Source organism: Erpetoichthys calabaricus, chromosome 8 (assembly GCF_900747795.2).
Source record: "Erpetoichthys calabaricus chromosome 8, fErpCal1.3, whole genome shotgun sequence".
NCBI classification, from domain to species: Eukaryota; Metazoa; Chordata; class Cladistia; order Polypteriformes; family Polypteridae; genus Erpetoichthys; species Erpetoichthys calabaricus.
Genome location: NC_041401.2, coordinates 17,110,155 through 17,132,091, shown reverse-complemented (window position 1 = coordinate 17,132,091; position 21,937 = coordinate 17,110,155). Strand labels below are relative to the sequence as shown.

Below are 21,937 nucleotides of genomic sequence, written 5' to 3'. Positions count from 1 at the left end.
ACATTTATACTGACATACTGTATATAGAGGAATGTTAGAAAACAAAACAATTATTGGAAAGCTGATGTAACATTTTATGATATGTACCAACAGGAAGGGAGTTCTTTCATTGTCGGTTTGCCAGCTAATGATCTGCAACCATGTTGGTTTTTACTTTTTTGTTAAAATGATGTTTACTGCTACAAAAGATCCATGCATTTATCTTCTATTTCACTGAATGTCAATAATGGTTGTGGGATTGGATTCTACCCTGGAAGCTCCACAGAGAACCATAGCAGAGTACACTTGCGCCTATACCATTTTAGAATACCAACATCCTTGGAATCTGGTCCCCTATTGTGACTCAATGTGCAACACTGAACAAACATCTGAAACTATCCACAGTATTTGTGTATAAAAATACATTTGTAACATTTCTTCTAAACATCTATATTTAGAAAGCACTTCAGCTGGGACAGTGAAGGACTGGCCATTGGGACAACTGAGACCATTCCCAGTGGGACGAGCTGCTTAGATACAATCTGTGCAGCAAAGCAAGTTGAGTAAATGAGTTAAGTAAAGACAGAGAGAGATATGCAATGTGAGTGTCTCACAATCACAATGTTAAACAAGATTAATTCATAGTTAACAAATTTCATGTTGGTTTTACTTTCTCAAGTTTATAGTAGCCGGTGATCTAAACAGCTTCATTCTTTATTGGCTGATGTGTCACAGTTAAGAAAATGCCGAAACACAAAGGCCAAATTCACTAGAGCCAGCAAAAATGTCCAAGAAACAAACTATGATTGCCTTCACTACACTATTGGCACACAGACTTATTTTGCTAAACTGGAAGAATCCTAACTCTCCTCTTTTAAGTCAGTGGGTAACTGATGTTTTATATTATTTGAAATAGGAAAAAAATCAAATTTTCAGTTAGAGGATCTGTGCAGAACTTTTTCAAAATCTGGCAGGATCTGATCAATAATATTTTAGAATAAGTTCTTAAAGCACTGAGAAATAGATTCTCTCCCCATTTTCTTTTTGTTCTCTATTTATCTGTATCCACCTACTAAACTCATTAATTTATTTATTTTTACTAGCTTTAAGTTTTATTCCGTTGGCCATGCTCTCTTTCTCAGGGGTGGAGGTTGATTTATTTTCAATCCTATTTTTTTGTAAAAATTGATCTATTTGTATAGAGTGATTACAATAAAATCAATAAAATTAAAAAAAAAATGTCCAAGAAAACAGAAAATACAGAACATCCAAAAATGAAAACACCAAGTTGCAAAGGGCTTTTTACATAGGCTGTAAGGTACAATACCAGGAATCACAGTAAAGGAAGAGCTATTTTTATAGCCTATACCCCTACTCCCCCACCCCCCAGATGAACAATGGCGATGTAATAAATGTGGTCAAGTACCAAAGTAGGAAGGGTGGGAACAATCAGTCAGCCAATACATGGGAGGAGGGTCTCTGTGGAGTTCAGGACCATACTTGGTATATGGTTTGTGCTTTGGGAGTCTAGATTGCCCTTATTAATCTTGAAGTCCTGGCAGATCTTACTACACTATACTAACAAGGTTATTTTTCCAGAAGTAGTCAGTAATTACATTGCTTTTCAATAATGGAGTGTAAAATGTTTACAAGGATTTTATTTTTACAACTACAGTATGTATAAAAGTGTATCTGAATCAAGAGTTGAATATCCACGTATGCAATGTTCTGATAGTACAAACAATTTTACAGCAGTTCCAGATTGGAGAAAACAGGAATAAAGTTCAAGGAAACAGAGGACATAAAGAGGCTTTCAGAAGATTTAAGCAAAGGAGCAGTGTGTATAGAATGAGGCCCATTGGAATGCTGGATGGCACATTTCCATCTCTAGCCGCCTACAGAGGAGTGCAAAGTCTAATTGTTTATTACACTCTATAAACAGCTAATATCCAGAGCAGTTCATTCCTAACCTGGGTTTTACTGATAGAGGAGTGTGCCTTTATTTGTAAATGTTTTCAGTGAGAAAAAAAAAATACATTCAATGAGGTAACACTAAGTCTTGAAAATTGTGAAAGACCTTTTCTTAAAAAAGTAAAGTAAATATCACAATAACAGCATTCCATAATATCAGTTGTATAGAATTTGATTTGGTGATAATCATTAAAGCAAAAGATCAATAGAAAGACATAATATATGGACAACAGTAATAATGATACTCATTCACCAAAATCTGACAACTAATTTAGTATAAATAATTAGTTGTCAGCAATATAAAATTAGTTTACATTGTACCTTGAACAGCATGCACCATCATAGAATGCCAAATAGAGACAATATAAAGTCTTTTCTATCTATCTATCTATCTATCTATCTATCTATCTATCTATCTATCTATCTATCTATCTATCTATCTATCTATCTATCTATCTATCTATCTCAGCTTAGCAGGTAATGAAACAAAACAACACAGAAAATTAATAAAAATGCTTCATTGGACTGGAACAGCATGGAAGAATAGCTGACAAAATCTGTTAGAACTTTTACATTTTTTTTTATGTGTCCATGGTGTTATTTTGTATTTTGGTTGTATGACTCTTAATAAAAACAAATACAAGAATACACTGTGCTTCATTGTCTTTGTGGCAGTTCCAGTCATTACAACATTAGAACACTCCAGATGAGAACAAGCCATTCAGCCCAACAAAGCTTGCTAGTCCTATCCACTTAACTCTTCCAAAATAACAATAAGTTGAGTTTTGAAAATCCCTAAAGTCTTGCTGTCTACCACACTAATTGCTCACTTATTCCATTTGAGTGTGGTTCTCTGTGTAAAAAAAAAACCTCCTAATGTTTGTGTTAAATTTACCCTTAACAAGTTTCCAACTGTGTCCCCGTGTACTTGATAAACTCATTTTAAAGTCACAGTCTTGATCTACTGTACTAATTCCTTCCATAAATGCTTCAATCATGTCTCCTCTTAATCTTCTTTTGCTTAAACTGAAAAGGCTCAACTCTTTTAATCTTTCTTCATAACTCATCCCTGTAGTGCTGGAATCAGCCTAGTCACTATTCTCTGGGTTTTCTTCAATTGGAAAATCATATTTATCCTCTTTATTCCCAGGAGTATCTCATATTAATGCTAGGCAAGTTATCAAGACAAAAAAGTGCTGATTTGGTTTATATTTTTTCCATTGATAAGGTCATACCTGCTGCCTAGGAGATGAAGCTCATTTCCATGTGGGTACACCCCGATTTTGATTTATGTTTTAAAATAAAAGCAAAAGTGTTCAGCCTGTCAATGGACCTTGTGCCTAAATTATTTAAATTCCTTGAGACTAAAGTTGTGTAGTTTCAATCTCTACCACTAACTTACTGTGTGACCCTGAGTAAGTCACTTAACCAGTACACCCATCCATCCATCCATTTTCCAACCCGCTGAATCCGAACACAGGGTCACGGGGGTCTGCTGGAGCCAATCCCAGCCAACACAGGGCACAAGGCAGGAACCAATCCCGGGCAGGGTGCCAACCCACCGCAGGACACACACAAACACACCAAGCACACACTAGGGCCAATTTAGAATCGCCAATCCACCTAACCGACATGTCTTTGGACTGTGGGAGGAAACCGGAGTGCCCGGGGGAAATCCACGCAGACACGGGGAGAACATGCAAACTCCACGCAAGGAGGACCCGGGAAGCAAACCCGGGTCTCCTAACTACGAGGCAGCAGCGCTACCACTGCGCCACCGTGCCGCCCTAACCAGTACACAAATTGTAAAAAAAATAGTTTATTAAAACAGATCTGCTATAACTCTGTAATTCTAAAGTGATGTTAGGTTGTGTTCACAATTTAAATGCAATATGAATAATACAATTTGTTGGTTTCTTTGCAAAGTGGAAGGCTGCATACCTACTTCACTGCTATTGATTACAGAATTCCCAGCAATTATTTTAAAATACATCTGCTTACAAAGTGCAAAATATTAAAACAATTGTCCTCTTATTTCTAAAATATTTTGGACAGAAATTGTATATAAAAAAAGTACCTGAGGACTTAGGTAACGATTGGCATCTGGATATTTTAAGTTACCTTAATGCTTGGAGCATGTTGATGTAGTAGTTAGCATCTGTACCACAGAACACCAGAGATCTGGTTTTGAATCCTGTGCTCATTATCTTGAGGGTGATAATGTCCTCCAGATCTTAATAATAATAATAATAATTAATTACATTTATATAGCGCTTTTAATGCTGCATCCTACACTGAATGTATTTCTACTTAGTAGCTAACCCCTGCCACTTACCCACTTAAACTGCCAGTTTTTATATTTTGAAATAGTATTTTAAAAAAGTGTAGTGCGACTTCAGATTTGTGAAGAACATTAAGAAAATGTTACCAACTTAAAGGTGTTCCACACATGTATTCAACCCTTCAGCTATGGTTCTTGCCTGAATTTTTATAAGCTGCATTACTAGAAGGTGATTTTTGTCAACAATAATTGACTTTTTTTATTATTGAAAGTGTATTTTAGTTACTACAAATTCATACCTGCTCTGAAAATGAAGTTAAGGCCAAAATTATAAATACACAATAGGTGTTTCCAAGGTGCTTTCTGTTCACAATTGACATCTTCTCCTCGTGTTTTCATGAGGTTTACCCAAGGGAGCTAAGATTTTTTTCCACAATATAAACTGCTGTATGGTACATGTAAGAGTTAGTATGTGAACTCACACGCTCCCTGCTGCAGATTATGTTTCTCTTTTAAGTTGTGGGCTGCAGCTGTCTTATGACTCTAAGTGGAGACAAAAATAAACATATGGAAGGCAGTGGAATGACAGTTGTGGTGCTCATTATAATGTGCTTAAGGTGAATTTTTGTACTTTTTTTTCTTTTGCAGAATATGCAGGTGGAGGAAGTTTATATGACTACCTATCCAGTGCCAAAAGTGAAGAAATGGACATGGGTCAGATAATGACATGGGCAATGGACATAGCTAAAGGTGGGGATTCAGTGAAACTGTTTGCATAGGTTTACCAAGATAAAAAGGCAAAAAGAGATAAAGAAAGCTGTACCACTAGCACATACATATGAGAAGTCACTGGTGAAGAGACTGCAATTAGAAACTAACTGGCTTTAAAAAAATGTTGCTGTTCCTTTGTATAATTAATTGTTTTTCAGTTTTCCTGAACACCAATCAACATAGCCATTCTAAATGAAATTTGTACATATTTAAGTGAAATGTCTGTTTATGAGCTCTGCAAAACCCTGATGTACTTTACTAAGGCAAATCAAAGAAGCACTGATAGTGAGCTCAGATGGACTTGCTTCTTCGTATTTTGAATTTCTGGTCTACAGATTAGTGACATTTTAATTTTACATTGTTTTTAAAGTACGGTGCAGCCTGGCAGTGATTAGCATTGCTGCCTCATGCCCCAGAATCCATCATTCAGATCCCAGTCTAGAGGAACTGACATCCACACAATCCTGTGCATAGTAGTACAGGAGAAGGCTCCAGCTCACAGCAACTCTGAATTCAAATAGATGGTTTCAGAAAACAAATTAATGAATAAATAAATGAAAAATCAAATTAACAAGTGGCATATTGTACTGAATAGTACTTCTATCTTTAATCCTGTTCAGTGTCCAGCTTCCTCACTGGTTGCATGGTGTTTTCAGGCCCTTGTATGCCTGGTTTTTCTCTGGTGTCAAGTTTTCTTGTATACCTTAACATCTCTTTAATTTGGCCTTCTGTGGGTGTTTGCATGAGTGACTCAAGCACACTGTGCTTAGCTATTTTCCACTATTTTGCTGCTAGTGTAAACTGAGTCGTCTGGTCCTCATTTGGAATAAGTAGCTTCAGAAAAGGGATGAATGAATTAATCAAAAAAGTTAATAATGCTCTTATTAATTTAGCAAAGCTATACAATAACCAGACTCAATTTCCATCCATCCATTATCCAACCTGCTATATCCTAACTACAGGGTCACGGGGTCTGCTGGAGCCAATCGCAGCCAACACAGGGTGCAAGGCAGGAAACAAACCCCGGGCAGGGCGCTAGCCCACCACAGCAGACTCCATTTAGAATAGATTAAACAAAACACTTCTAAGACTCAAATCTGATAGATGCTGTTAAGTCAGACAGCTGATTACTGAAAGTTTCCCTGTATAAAATGGGTATGTGGCTTGAGTTCAGCTTTGCCAGCAACACCAAATTTTTTGCCTCTCTCAGCTTAATCTGAGAATCGGGTACATGCCAGTGGAAAATCAGCTTGTGCCTGTCTTTGCTATATATCATGTCATGTCACGTCATGTCATTTTCCAACCCTCTTAATCCAGACCAAGGTCTTGGGGGTGCTAGAGCCTAATCCAGCTAGCACAGGGCACAAGGCAGGAATAAACCCTGTCCAACTCAGCTTTGTCATATTCCAGGAGGTTTTTCTAAGATGTATTAATGGTTTATTTAATTATGTAAATTGTATTTTAGTATAAGATATTTTATGTTTCAAATTATTTAAAAAAAATGGGTGTTTGGTAAGTCATCAAATAATGCAAACCTATGTTGCTGTAAGAGGTTTGTGATGACTTCTGGCTCAATTTCATTGTCAGAGGCAAAAATAATAGAAAAGTAACAAAAGTTAGACTAAGGTTTTTATGTGTTGTTCTCATTAATATTCTCCCTTTTTTGGTCATGGTTTCTTGACTGACCACAAGCACATGCATGAAGACAAAATGCAGGAGTAGGTCCGTGTTTTTTATTACATAAAATTGTCTTTGACAAAAGCTGTTTGTATTCCATTGGACTCCTGTGTATTTTGCAGAAGGCAGTTATTCCCTGAAAAGTAGGTTCTTTAACCTTCGGCCATCACTAATTGCCTATTACTTTCACATACACAGGTACTTCAAAAAAGCATTTGAAGGACAAAATGTAAAAAAAAAAAAAAAAAAACTTAGCTTGACTTTTAATGCAGTGTTAATTTCTGGGAACAATCAGCTGTCAAGGCACAGCGCATCATTTGATTGAGATTCTCTTGTACAAAAGGAATATAGGATCATGGAAAGTTTTATGTCTCTTCAGATGTGTTCAGTGGCTGTACTGGATCTTCTATCTTTATCTACTGCGTCTGCCCAATGGCTGCTGGTGATCTTTTACAACATTCAGGCACATATTCCTCATACTTCATCCATGCCTGGTTTTTTGATACATACACTACAAGCTTGCTGAACGTTCTGGTCTGAGTGTGATTAACAGAGTCTTCCCCCTTATGGACTTAATGCAAATCGTATAGTGTCTCCTCCTTTTTTTTAGAGCCTCTTTCACAGTATCATTCCACTAAAAGGTTGTCTTCCTTTTTCCTCTTCCTATCTTAACTCTTATTTCACTGTGCTTCCAAGACATTAAGAAGTATGGTTTCACAATATAGTTCACATTTCTTCAATTTTTAAATTATTTTTTGAAAGTGCTTTAACTTTCCTAAACAAAAGCTTGTATTGGTTGGCTTGATAAAATCTAATTACAAAGCACTCAGATGTTAAACTTTTGTTAGGTGGTCAGGAATGTTAGCTGCTCACCTACAGTATAGTTAAAAAAAATAATTCCAGTAGATAATAGCATACCATAAATGCACCTTCTGTCTTCTTGCTTATATAAAATATATTGTGCTCAGCCTTCAGATCTATCTTGTCTTGCAGTTTGTCGATGCATATGTACATTTCAAGAGGTCCTTGTATCATAATTTAAAAAATGATCCATATTAAGTAATAGGCTTTCCTAGTTAAACTAAAATACTTTTATATTTGCATAGAAATGCAATGTGTAAATGTATCTAAAATCACTTACACATCTAAATCATTGTAACAAACTTGTTATTTATTGCTTCCTCCTACACCCTGGTTTGTATTTGGGGGGAACAGCCACAGAGAAAATGACCCTGACCTTTAATTGAAATAAACATTACTTACCTTTTTTTTATACAGGAATGCACTATTTACACATGGAAGCTCCAGTACGAGTAATCCACAGGGATCTGAAATCCAGAAATGGTAATGTCACATCTTAATTGTTTTCTTCTTTGAAAAATAGACTAATTTACTTTATTTAATATTTTATAGAGGTTTTGAGAGTTAGACATTACAAAAAATATTAACTTGCAAGAAAATAGATTTTTGACTTTGATGTATAAATACAGTAAATAGTAAAGCAATTTAGGCATCTGACTTTATAGCATAAAGGTTGTCATTAGATTAATGATTATTACAGTGTTCTCTCACATCTGGACACTCTTCACATTATTATGCAGCACAGATATCTGAACAGGACACCAGCACAAAATTGCCATTAAGCTCAGTAAGTCCACACATTCACAAGCAATCACTTTTTAAACCCCCCTATTCCATCCATCCATCCATCCATTATGCAACCCGCTATATCCTAACTACAGGGTCACGGGGGTCTGCTGGAGCCAATCCCAGCCAACACAGGGCGCAAGGCAGGAAACAAACCCCGGGCAGGGCGCCAGCCCACCACAGGGTGCACACACACACACCAAGCACACACTAGGGACAATTTAGAATTGCCAATGCACCTAACCTGCATGTCTTTGGACTGTGGGAGGAAACCCACGCAGACACAGGGAGAACATGCAAACTCCACGCAGGGAGGACTCGGGAAGTGAACCTGGGTCTCCCCCTACTCTTAACATGTAATTGATAGTTTAATAAGTAAGTACATTGCATATGCAACAATACAATTTATAGAAGAAAGGTACAATAGGTACCAATGGATGATACACATTATATGAGCAAGTATTTAATACACCTTTGAAAGTAACATGGTATTAGGCATTTCTTCCTTTGCAAAAATTTTATTGAAACAAATGTATCATGGACTGAGAGGTACAAATTAGATCAAGTTAGCTTGGTATGAGTTGGCTCACTTTCCATTTTTGACTATTAATTAAGGAGAAAAGAATCAATTAAGGGGTATGTATCATAAAAATGAGTCAATTAAAATTAAAGCAAAGTAGTTTGTTAATGAAGAAAGCAGCTAAAACAAAAAATGGGTAGCCACAGTGGCCTTCCAGGGTCTGAGTTTGAAACCCATGGCCTGCTATGTAATTTAAGTAGTGTCCCTCTTCCCATTTGATCTATCCATAATGCTTGTAAAAAGGAGAAAGAATATTGTAGCAAGCATAAAAATTCATTTTACTTTGTAAGACCTTTCTTAGAGATTAGCATCAGCTTTGAAAACCAGGGAAGCTGAGTACATGCTCCCCTTATATGAAAAGCATGTCTGTGCACATCCCAACATTGTTGCAAATTTGATTTCTTCACTGCCATTTTAAAATTGGCACACTTTTCTACAGAAATTACAAAAACAGGCTCTCACTTAGTCGAATGAGGCACAGAAAATTTTACAAATGATTAAAAAGTTGCATAAAGGCATAACCATTTCCAAAATCTAAAAGAGGGACCTTCCCTACTAACATATGTTGAAAATGTAATGGAGCTCAAGTGATGGGCATCAAACTTCAGCACCACTAAATTTAAAACTGCCACCTTGAGGGGTAACTCTGTAACAATTCTCTCTAAAAATTTCACTTTTACAAAGGTGCATTTATAGAATATCAAAGTCCATGTTTATTGCAGGGAGTCACACAATTCATGAGTGATGCAAACTGAGGTCCATGTTCATTGCTCATGGTCACAGAGGTATCCAGTGGTCTCAAGTTAAGCATGGTAACAGTATCTGCATTCTTTTAAGTATTCTTGCAAGTTAAAGTATGACTCTTGAACAAGTCATGTCTACTTTCAGTGTCCCAGCAGGCGTGCCAAAGCTAAATAGTTTAATTTTCCCATCATGTTTCAGTGATGGTGTTATAATTAGCACTGCTACCTTATAGCTTCAGAGGCCTGGGCTCAAACCATGGTGAGGTGACTGCTTATGTGGTGTCAGAACATTCTTCACATACCTGTGAGGATTCTCTTTGGACATTTTAGTTTCTCCATCATGACAAAGATACACCAAGACTATTGACTGTACTCACTCTGTGAGTGAAGGTGAATGTATGAGTGTACTGCAGGTTGGAAGAACAAAGTATTCAGATCTGGTAGCTCTCATGGGCCCAGCCAGCACTATTATGATAGATTCCTGAAATCCTATGACCCTGAGCTGGAATAAGCAGGTTCAGAAAAATAAATACTGTAAATGAAAAAATGGTTATTCTAAGAAGGTTCAGGGACTGTACTATATTATTTATGCTTACCAGAGAGCCAAAAGATATTTAGTCTGAAATTGGATTCTATATACCTTCACATAGCAGAACAAGAGAGAAACAATGAATGTAAACAGTAAAGTAAAACTTCATTTGAACCAATTTAATTATGGCTTTATCCATTTTCTGAAACTGCTTTAACTATTACAGTATTGAGAAGGAATTGGAGGGAGGTGGGGTCCGTCTGAGTAGCAATGGGTGCCACACCACACATCATACCATTGTTGGATACATTCTCTCCCACCTGATGTTTAACCACTAGTAAAACACGCACATACACTGTAACTGATCCAGAAATGAAACCCCAGTGTCTGGATTTCAAAGTAAACAGTGTTCATTACTAATACACTGTTCCATATATATATATAAACCTATACAGAGAACATCTGTCCATACAGTTTCAATACATACAGGAGCAGTAGGAATATAAGGTGATGTGATAGCATTGGGTGGAATGCTACTTCTGTATATGCAGTTTCCATCCCCAATTATTCAATATTCCATCCAAAATAGAGTTACGTATGCTATATATTGTATGCTTAAAATGAAAAAAATAGACAACATCAATTGTGATTTTAATCTATTCATATTTTTTCCAACTCTAGTGGTGATCACTGCTGAAAAAATACTGAAGGTATGTTTGTGAATTATTTTTCAGTTTATGTATTTTTTTAAACTACAGTAGCTTTGAAGATTCATTGTCTTTATCCTGTAACTTTAGTCACATCCCTGTTAGCACTGACTAAAGTAACTGTACTGTTGAAAAATTTTAACTTTTCAAGCTGTGGTCACCTCTTAACGGTCCACATTTTTATTTTAAATTATTGATCGAACTCTTGGTGGTCCTCTAAGGTGGTTGCAAATACTGCCAATCCTCGAAACAGCAGATTTTAATGTGGTGGATTTGACTCATTAATTAATATGTAAACAGAATAATTATTTGCTTTATTCAAACAAAGTTCAACAATTCAGAAAGCAGTTTGATTTTTAGAATGTCCATTTTACTTTATAAAGCTTGAACAAAAATATTCAAACATGTCACAAAATATGTAAACCATGTCAAATATGTTAATAAGGTAAATTATCACATAATTTGATAACATGCTACAAAACACAAATATGACGCCTATGAAGTTGAAGTTGTATAGACAATGGTATTTTTTCTGGTTTCAATATTTATGCATAATATGATTTTTTTTTTTATTTAAAAACCTTTTTTTTTGTGTACTGGTTTGTAGCTGTTTGTTTGTCCTGGTTGTGCTGATACCTTGGATTACAGTTGCCAACTCCTGATTATTGATTATTAACATTTGAGGCTGTCTCTCTGCACTTCTTTGGTGTCATGTCTTTTGTAATGGAATGGAGTCTCTGTAGCAGATAAAGAGTCCTTTTTGGATTATTTCCAGGGTATTACATTGTCAGGAACCTTTAAAGGCATTTTTATGTTGTTCAGTGAAAGATAATCTCACAGATGTCCTCATTTCCTATCAAATATTGTATCTGTCTTCATTATAAAAAAATAAACATTCTTGCTTATTGCAATATTTTTTTTTCTCCCTTACCCCGTATAGCATGCAATGGCTCTGAGCTTTCCTTTTACTCTACCCAGTTAATTAAATGTCATTCAGTCACTCATCTATGTTCTGAAACCACTTATATTGGAGAATTGGACTCTGTCCTAGCTGAAATGTGTGGAAGGCAGGAGCCAATACTAATTTTCAGTGTGATCTTAGTTGCACTATTTCTAGAGCTCTTAATGAACCTTATCTTGTATTTTCATACAATAAAGGAAAATCTTGTACATGTAATATGTTTATAAATTTCATACAGTATAAGTACAAGGTGAATGATACTGACCTACATGATGTAACTTAATAGGACTTGGGCATTTAGATAGATAGATAGATAGATAGATAGATAGATAGATAGATAGATAGATAGATAGATAGATAGATAGATAGATAGATAGATAGATAGATAGATAGATAGATAGATAGATAGATAGATAGATAGATAGATAGATAGATAGATCTCCTCAGTCTATCAGTGGAGCAGAACAGAAGCTGCTCCTCTGTCTGGAGACGATACTGTTCAGTGGATGCAGTGGATTCTCCATGATTGACAGGAGCCTGCTCAGCGCCCGTCGCTCTGCCACAAATGTCAAACTGTCCAGGTCCATGCCTACAATAGAGCCTACCTTCCTCACCAGTTTGTCCAGGCGTGAGGCGTCCCTCTTCTTTATGCTGCTTCCCCAGCATACCACCACGTAGAAGAGGGGAGCTCGCCACAACTGTCTGATAGAACATCTGCAGCATCTTATTGCAGATGTTGAAGGACGCCAGCCTTCTAAGGAAGTATAGTCAGTTCTGTCCTTTCTTGCACAGAGCATCAGTATTGGCAGTCCAGTCCAGTTTATCATCCAGCTGCACTCCCAGGTATTTATAGGTCTGCACCCACTGCACACAGTCACCTCTGATGATCACAGGGTCCATGAGGGGCCTGGGCCTCCTAAAATCCACCACCAGCTCCTTGGTTTTGCTGGTGTTCAGTTGTAGGTGGTTTGAGTCGCACCATTTAACAAAGTCCTTGATTAGGTTCCTATACTCCTCCTCCTGCCGACTCCTGATGCAGCCCACGACAGCAGTGTCGTCAGCGAACGTTTGCATGTGGCAGGACTCTGAGTTGTATTGGAAGTCCGATATATATAGGCTGAACAGGACCGGAGAAAGTACAGTCCCCTGCGGCACTCCTGTGCTGCTGACCACAATGTCAGACCTGCAGTTCCCGAGACGCACATACTTATGTCTGTCTGTAAGACAGTCCATGATCCATGCCAGCAGGTATGAATCTACTCCCATCTCTGTCAGCTTGCCCCTGAGGAGCAGAGGTTGGATGGTGTTGAAGGGCTAGAGAAGTCCAGAAACATAATTCTTACTGCACCACTGCCTCTGTCCAAGGGGGAGAGGGATCGGTGTAGCATATAGATCATGGCATCCTCCGATCCCACCTTCTCCTGGTATGCGAACTGCAGAGGGTCAAGGGCGTGGCAGACCTGTGGCCTCAGGTGGTGAAGCAGCAGGCCTAAAGTCATTCAGCTCACCAGGATGTGATACCTTTGGGACTGGGGTGATGCAAGATGTTTTCCAAAGCCTCATTTTACATTGATACAACATTTTCATCATCAAGGCAAAGTGCAGAAACAATAGAAAAGGCAACTAAACTGCTAGTTTAAATTGTACAAAATGTTGAATATCAATCAAGGGATGTTATGATCTGACAGTATAATGTAAGATGACATCTTTGGGCAGTTGTGCTCATCATACTACAGAAAAGTAATAGCAGCTTTTGAAGTTATGCAGCGAAAAGTAACCAGCTGCATACCAGCAGTAAAAAGCATGTCCCACTTTAAGAATCACAGAGAATCAAACCATATTAGCTTTCAATAGAAACAAGTTACTTGGGGAACTAATCCAGGTCACAGCTCACAAATAAATCAAGAAAACTGATCCAACAACATCTTTTTGGTTAAACAGTGAATTGTGTACTTGAGTACACAGGTGGAATGGATCCACACAAAGTATCATGGACATCTATAACAAACTAGCTGTGTAAACCTGTGCTGTAAAAAGCACGGGGTCCTAGAAAGTATTAAAATCGTCAGAAAAAAAATTGAAATGTAGGGATGGCAGGTAATTGGAAGGAACTACTTTGGGCATCTCTCTCCAACATGCTTGCATCGTTTTGCTGATGTGCTCGTCTCGCTTCTGTATTAGCCGCTAAGCAAGTGACTCTTCGGAGGTTTCGCTTTGCCGACATGCTGGCCTTGCTTGTGTATCCTCGTAGGTGGACTCCTTACCCAGACTCCACCTCTCACTTCTAGGCCGGACAGACACACACACTTCCACGCGTAGATGTTTATATATAAGATAACCAAAACATGTACTTGACATGGAAACCTTGACAACTTTTAAAAATTATCAGATGAGTTCTTGGTACAACTTACTTTAGCTACTGGGGCCAAACTTCTATGTTGTTTTATTTTAATACAAACTAAATTAATAAAAGCTTTGACAAGTTAATTTTAGAGGAGAAAAAAATGAAATTTTTAATTCATGGAGAAAATAAATTTGTGGGGTCGATGTCCTTTGTAATTATCTAAGAAAAATTCCAGTTAGCTGAGTCCAAATGGCCATCTTCCCTGTCTAGGTATGGTCAGGATCAAATATCAGATACTAATATCCATAACTGTAGTATACTGTTTTGATGATGGATGTGCTATCATATGTGCCAAATGTTTCGGATAAGCTGATTTATCATTTTTTGTATGCACACAATTAATTATACCATAACAATTCAGTTATTATAATAGTTAACATAACACATTTTTTTGGATATTGCTGAAAACCACATTATTGGGGCCATACACATGTGAACATGAAGAGAGTGTGCAAACTTCACACACTGACAGTGACAAGACCAAAAACTGAAAACCAGGACTGAGGAGCAGAAAGGTATCTCTGTACTGTTCAAATTCAGTTCAACTTTATTTTAGATTTCTTGTCAGAAACCAAACTCAAGGTACTTAAAGTCTCAGTAGACGTGAAATAAATTGACTGCAGCAGTTCATTAGTTTTAGTAATTCTGCTTAGTAATTATTTTAAAAAATTTTTTCTTTCCTATTTCATATATTGTACTTACTGTATAATAGTGCATACTTTTCAGATGCACAGGTTTTAGAAATGAACACTGTTACTCTCTCTGGGCATTTTTCACTGATCAGATTAGGGAAATATCCTATAGCATCATTATTTTTTCATGGTGCATTTGTTTATATAGGCCAGCTCAGTTTATGGGAACCCTGCAGCTAAAAACACACAAACAAGGTAAAGTATTTAATTATATCTATAGTCAAATAATTAATATACTGTGGATTTAAAAATGATTTGAGCATTGCACCTGCTGTGAATGACAGACTGCGTGATTGCGGTGACACTCCAGCATGCTGGCAGGAAATGACAATTGACTTAGAACACAACATTGTTGAATTTTCTGCTGCTACTGTTTGCTTCTATTCTATTTATAGTGCATCAAAGCCTTATGCTTGTCTTTAGAATCATTCAAATACTCCTGAATTTATGTTTACTGTCAAACTATACATAATTAAGATAATAGTTCATTTTATTAATGTAGTACCATCTGTACATGCAAGGTGCTTAACACATATTGTGTAGAGATCTTTAACAACAGTAGTACATAGTCCAAAAATCTGCCTCTGTATCCCAGCAATATTGGTGTTTAAGAGACCAAGGGTGTAGAGACCATCCTCGAGGGTGGCCTAATTCACTGCAGGGAACATCCCCACATTAACCCATCCTTCATTTATGGATGGATAGCTAAAAGATAGGAAGGCCCTGTTTTACAAAATTAAAACATTATTTATTGTTATGTTACCGTTGTAATATTCACTTTTCATAAATAATGTAGTGTAAGACATAATAAACCAAACAACCAAATGTCTGGTTAAATGACCATTACTGGGAATTAAGCAGGTTAGCTAGTTATAAGACTCCTCCTGCATCTGCTACCCAGCTTTTCCTTTCTCAGTTTTCTGCAGTCTTAGGGATGATGATTAAACTGTTAATGTCTATAGCAATCATTGTTATCAGTTAATTTTCTCCTTTACCTCTCTGCCTTATTCTCTGTGCCTCTATTACAAAGCAATGATTCACCTAGTGATTCTCAGCTCTTTGCTGAACATTCCTACAGTCCATTTGAGTCATGGCCAAAAGATCTGAGAATGACACAAGTATTGGTTTTGCTTCAGTGTTTTTAGATCTTTTGGTTTCTGCAGTATACTGAAGTAGAATTACAAGCTTCAGTATAGTTATCACTTTTGCCTTATGACACAGCACTCCATCATGCTGGAAAGTCACTGTTGGTCACCAAATTGTTCTTGGATGGTTGGGAGAAGTTGCTCTTGGATGATGTTTTGGTACCATTCTTTATTCATGGCTGTGTTTGTAGTCAAAATATGTGAGTGAGACTACTTCTTGACACCAGACCATCCTCCAAAAGTCTTTGCCTCACTCACACCTGCCTGCTGCCATTCCTGAGCAAGCTCTGCACTGGTGGATGCACCGTGCCATAAGCCAAAAGTGATAACAAAGTGACTTTGGGAACAAAACATCAAAATTTTGGGTCCATGGCCAGGAAACTCCACAGACTTTAATCCCATTGAAAATTTGTGGTCAATCCTCAAGTGGCGGGTGGACAAACAAAAACCCACATATTCTGACAAACTCCAAGCATTGATTATGCAAGAATGGGCTGCCATCAGTCAGGATTTGGCCCAGAAGTTGATTGAGCGCATGCCAGGGAGAATTGCAGAGGTCTTGAATAAGAAGGGCCAACACTGCAAATATTGACTCTTTGCATAAACTTTATGTAATTGTCAATCAAAGCCTTTGAAACTTATTAAATGCTTGTAATTATACTTTAGTATACCATAGAAACATCTGACAAAAAGATCTAAAAACACTGAAGCAGCAAACCTTGTGAAACTAATACTTGAGTCATTCTCAAAACTTTTGGCCATAGCTGTACTTCTGGATAAAGTATGGTACATGTGCTAAATGAATAGAATTAATGTAATGGTCCACATGTACAAATAAACTACATAATCCATAAATTGGCTTTGTTTTATGAAAACTCTAAAGGGGGATCCTAGCTAATGCAGAATAATGGCATAAATTAATAAATTCCTAACAAAAATGACACAAATGTACATATATAGAAATATTTCCATATGTTGTATATAAGGCGGTACACAAGCGGCCAGCTGAGTGCCACTTGAGCCTGGCCAGTACTCCTTAACTCTTTCAGGGCTGATGTCGACTTTTGTCAAAAGGAGGAGTTGACGATGGTAATCAACTGTAAACTGTGACAAAACCAACCGTTACGTTTTAGTTGGACTCTCGTTGCTAGAAGGAAAGTTAGATTCATTGGTTTGACCGAGATTCCCTGCACTCTTGTGAGTAGCAAGGTACACACAACAGCAAAAATGGCACTGACATAATGGCGAGAGAGCAAAACGAATGCATAAAGCAAAATACTCCGTGGACGATGTCTTGCCTATTATCTCTGAACTGGACTATAACTTGTCGGACTCAGTTTTTGATACAAGCAATCGAAAACGAATGAGGTTCCAGCTTCAGCTGATCGGTCCCCAACTAGTTGTGGTACCAATAATGTTCGCCAGGGAGGATTGCCACTTCACAATGATAAGAGGTAGAAACCAGATTGTAATGCACTGTGACTGTGACTGATGCTGCTGTCCCAGCCACGTGAAGACAGCCTGGCAGCAAGCCTGCCACACAGTCTTGGCAAACTGGCAGCCATAGCATGCAGCAACAGATGTATTATGTTGATTTCTGAATAGAACCATTGATTTTTGGAAAAAATATTCAGCCCTCAAAGAGTTAAGCTGTATGTTTTTCAGAGATTCCTTCTAAGAACTGGGCAACTCAGTAGGATAGGGGACTTGGCTGTGTGTCAGAAACCACTAGAAATAGACAACAGGACTGAAGGGTGGGCCGAGAAATGTGACTCTGCTTAAGTTGGTTGCAGGTGTCAAACAGTAGGTGAGTGACCAAAATCAGAATCTAAAAGGGAGATGAGCAGATTTAATTAATGAAACAGAAAAATGGTCAGAAATAAGCTGAATATTATGATGGCAATAAGGGCAAATAAAAAATACGAATCAACTTCTCTAGAAAATAGTAAAAAATAATCAATCAATATATATCGCTATTATTTACATTTTAAATAGTTTATAGAAATGTTATCTGTTGGATATATTTACAGATTTGTCCATATATTATTTATATTCATGGCATGCATTTATTTGCAGAAGGTGGTATATTGGCACATAGTTAGTGCTGCTATTTCATTGTCCCAGTGCCCCACACTCAATGATTGTCTGTGTGGAGTCTGTGTGTTCTCCCTGTACTTCCTGGGTTTTGCTCAGAGTAATCCAGTTTTCTCTGATATGCCCAGAGATGTGGTTCTAAATTGGTCCTGTGTGAGTGGTAGAGTGTGTCCTGTGATGACATTTTCCCATTATTTATTATTTTTAAGCAATATGTTGTATACGTAAAGCAGTATTATAATACAAATAGAAGCCATCACATCCTTTATTGATATTGCTCAGTGAATATTGGTAAGTCAGTCCATTTGAGATTTTATGGGGCTGTCGATCTGAAGGCTATGCCTAATACAGTGCTTACTACAAACAATAGATTTTAATAAGTTTAAAAGGGAAAAGAGATTTCAACAATGTAAAATAAAGTGGTGAAAATTAAAATTGTTCCCCTTCACTGCCTCTGTATTATACAACAGTCAGCCACCTGACCTGTAGTGTCACTATTTGATGATTTTGTGGATTAACATATTTTTTTTGAATAGTAAACTCTGATTTCCAAAAAATATACCATCATTTTTGAGATGCCTGATAGAAACTAATGCTAAAACCATACACTATGCTGAAATATTTAGCAGGATAACTTTGCGTTTTGTTTCTGAAATATTAACTTGCAAGCTGCAGACAAATAATTATTGGCTTGAACCCTAATGCTAAAAAACATTAATATGAATCAATCCATTTGTGATTTTGATTATAGAAATGCCTTAATGTGAATGAAATAAGAGATGCATGCTTACTGTTGGTTGCCATTGGAGCTCAACTTTGTATGTGCTATGTTAAAAAATTATAGCTTGCTCAAAGTGTATTACGCCTTTTGCACACGGTGAGCTTTTATAAAGTGAATGTACGTTACAAGGAGAGCAAAATAATGAGACACTACTGGAAACTTGATTGAATTACATTATAAAGCATCACTTATCTAGTACTAAAATATTTGGAGCAACTCTCTCATGTATCAAATAATTCATAATTCTAAATAAGGTTATATAAAATAAAAGATTATAAAATGAAAAGAAAAAGGTAAGAAAGTAAGGAAAAAAACATGGAACTAAATATTATAAGGAGTATTACAATTCAGTAACCTTACTGTGTTCTACTGAGAAGGTCTATGCTGGTTTCAATTTGTGTAAATTCATGTTTGTAACATTTCTGATGCATTTTATTCCTGATCTTAATTTTTTCTAGTGTGCTTTTATGTATTATCAGGTTTTATTTTGTATGTCTTTGCATTTTATTCCTGGTTTTGATTTGTAGCTCTCTTTTGTGTGATTGGCTGTTTGTAAAGCACTTTATGACATTTTTTCTTGAAAGGTGCCATGAAAATAAAATTTACTTACTTACTTACAAATAAGGACACACACAACAGGTGTCTTGCTTCTTCAGACAGTTTTTGGGTATCGATTTTGATTTCTTATCTGCGTAGTGACACATTTCCATTTTACTTATCTTAAACATTAGTTATTGAAAGTGAATGTTAGCCATGGCACTCATGGAAATGGAATTTGTGATGTTGTTTGAGGCTTTTGTTATGGTTTCTGCTTTGGATTACTCACACTTAATTTGTGACTGACTGTAAAAAATACTGGTGCTGAAAGTAGTCTCATTCTCATGGCCAATTTCTGCATTATAGAGTATTTTAATAGCCTTAATCCTAAATCTCACTGTACACAATGGTGATGATGTAGTGAAGTGAAAAGCAGCCCGAACTCCTGTAGTTTTTTACTGATCAACTGTAAAAGTTATACTATTGTTAGAAAATTTCATGAGGGTTCTTCACCACGAGTAAGAGATTCCCTTTATTTCCAACTTAATGTGTAGAAATGCCAAAGCACATATTTTACTGACATATGTACTGGTTTTGCAAAAATGCTGATTTAATTGTTCAGAATAGGCCTATGCATACAAAAATGTTGTCATAGGCCAGATTATGAATGTAGAAGTGTGTCGGATTCTGCCCTCACCCCCAGTGATTGCCTGTTACTTAATATCTGAATGCTTCATTCATAGAAATATGCCAACTGTTATTTAAATTGTATTTTTTAATTGCTATTCACTATGCCAAGGTATTAACTAAAATAAAGTGACTGAAGCAATTCATCTGTAAATGCTGATTTTAGGTATATAGGATGTCATTTCTTCACTAATAGATTTTGAAACTAACATTGAAACATGTGTGTTTCATCTAATTTTTTTTCTTTTTTATCTTTTCCTAGTCTTTTTTGATATGTAGTATAATCTGTATCTATATATATATATTTATGTATATAGGTTAGAAACAGTGCTTGGTTTAAGGAATGTTTTGAAGTACAAAGGTGTCTGTTGGTCTTTAATACATGGAATGTACACATTTAAATGAACAGAGCCTATAGGATGACACAGGAGTTTAAAGGAATTCTATTCAGGAAAATATGGTGTGGCTGCAAACTACCACGATTGTTGGCTATGTTTGTTTTCATTTGTAAATGCAAATATCCTTGCACAGGGATGTGACATGCATAAGAGACAGTGTGGTTGGTGATAAATGGCTTTTCACTCTGGAAGACAACATGATTAGAATCAGAATCAGAATACCTTTATTGTCATTGTAACAAATACAATGAAGTTAGGTGCAGTCCCTGAGTTGTCAAAATATAAATAAAATATAATTAAAAAAAAAGATAAAGGATAAGAAGAAATAAGGTAGAACACAAACATTCAACATAAGACCTTAATTGCACATGAACACTATTGCACATGATGTCATCTACTGCACTGCTGCATTGGAAATGATTAGGTGGCATTTAGTGCCCTAATAGCAACAGGGTAGAAACTGTTATTCAGTCTATTAGTCTTTGTTTTGATGCTCCTTTTATCTTTTGCCTGATGGCAACAGTTGGAACATGTCATGAGCGGGGTGTGAGGAGTGTTTTAAGATATTTTCTGCCTTCCTGAGGCAGCGAGAGCTGTGCAGTTCATCCAGAGAGGGTAAAGAACAGCCGAAGATCTGCTGGGCAGTCTTCACGATCCGCTGAAGTGTTTTCCTCTGCGCTGTTGTGCAGCTGGAAAGCCCCACGCAGAGGCAGTAGCACAGGATACTCTCGATAGAGCAGCGATAGAAGGACACCAGCGGTTTTTGGGGGATGTTATTTTTCCTGAGGACTCTCAGGAAATAAAGTCTCTGCTGAGCCTTCTTCGCCAGCTCAGATGTGTTCACACCCCAGGACTGGTCTCCCATGATGTGGACTCCCAGGAAGCGGAAGTCTGACACCCTTTCCACACAGTCTCCTCCGATGTAGAGTGGTTTGATGTCCGTTTTCTTTTTCCTGAAGTCCACAACGAGTTCCTTGGTCTTACTTGTGTTCAGGAGCAGGTTGTTGTCAGTGCACCAAGCTGTCAGCCGCTCCACTTCGTTCCTGTAGGCGGATTCATCCTTCCCAGAGATGAGCCCCACCACAGTGGTGTCGTCTGCAAATTTGACAATGGTGTTGCTGTGGTGGGCGGGGGCGCAATCATGTGTGTACAGTGTGAAGAGCAGAGGGCTCAGCACACAGCCCTGAGGAGTGCCGGTGCTGATGCTGATGGCCAAGGAGATGTGAGGGCCCACCCTAACACTTTGTGTGTGGTCTATCAGGAAGTCTTTAATCCATGATTACAATTAGAGGACTATGTGTGACTCAGACAGGTACACTACTGACTCTAAAGTTTTTACCTTTGATTTTCTTT

General features: G+C 37.2%; 1 protein-coding gene across 3 annotated transcripts in view; it reads left to right on the top strand.

Annotated features, from left to right (window-relative positions):
• The window catches only part of map3k20a (mitogen-activated protein kinase kinase kinase 20a), a 221,435-nt gene that overhangs the window by 44,032 nt on the left and 155,466 nt on the right, over positions 1-21,937 (top strand). For all 3 annotated transcript variants that reach the window (XM_028806282.2, XM_051930670.1, XM_028806284.2), the window contains exons 4-6: positions 4,880-4,981; positions 7,958-8,023; positions 10,860-10,888. In XM_028806282.2, the coding sequence (XP_028662115.1) occupies positions 4,880-4,981; positions 7,958-8,023; positions 10,860-10,888 (197 nt within the window). The remainder of the gene's footprint in view (positions 1-4,879; positions 4,982-7,957; positions 8,024-10,859; positions 10,889-21,937) is intronic.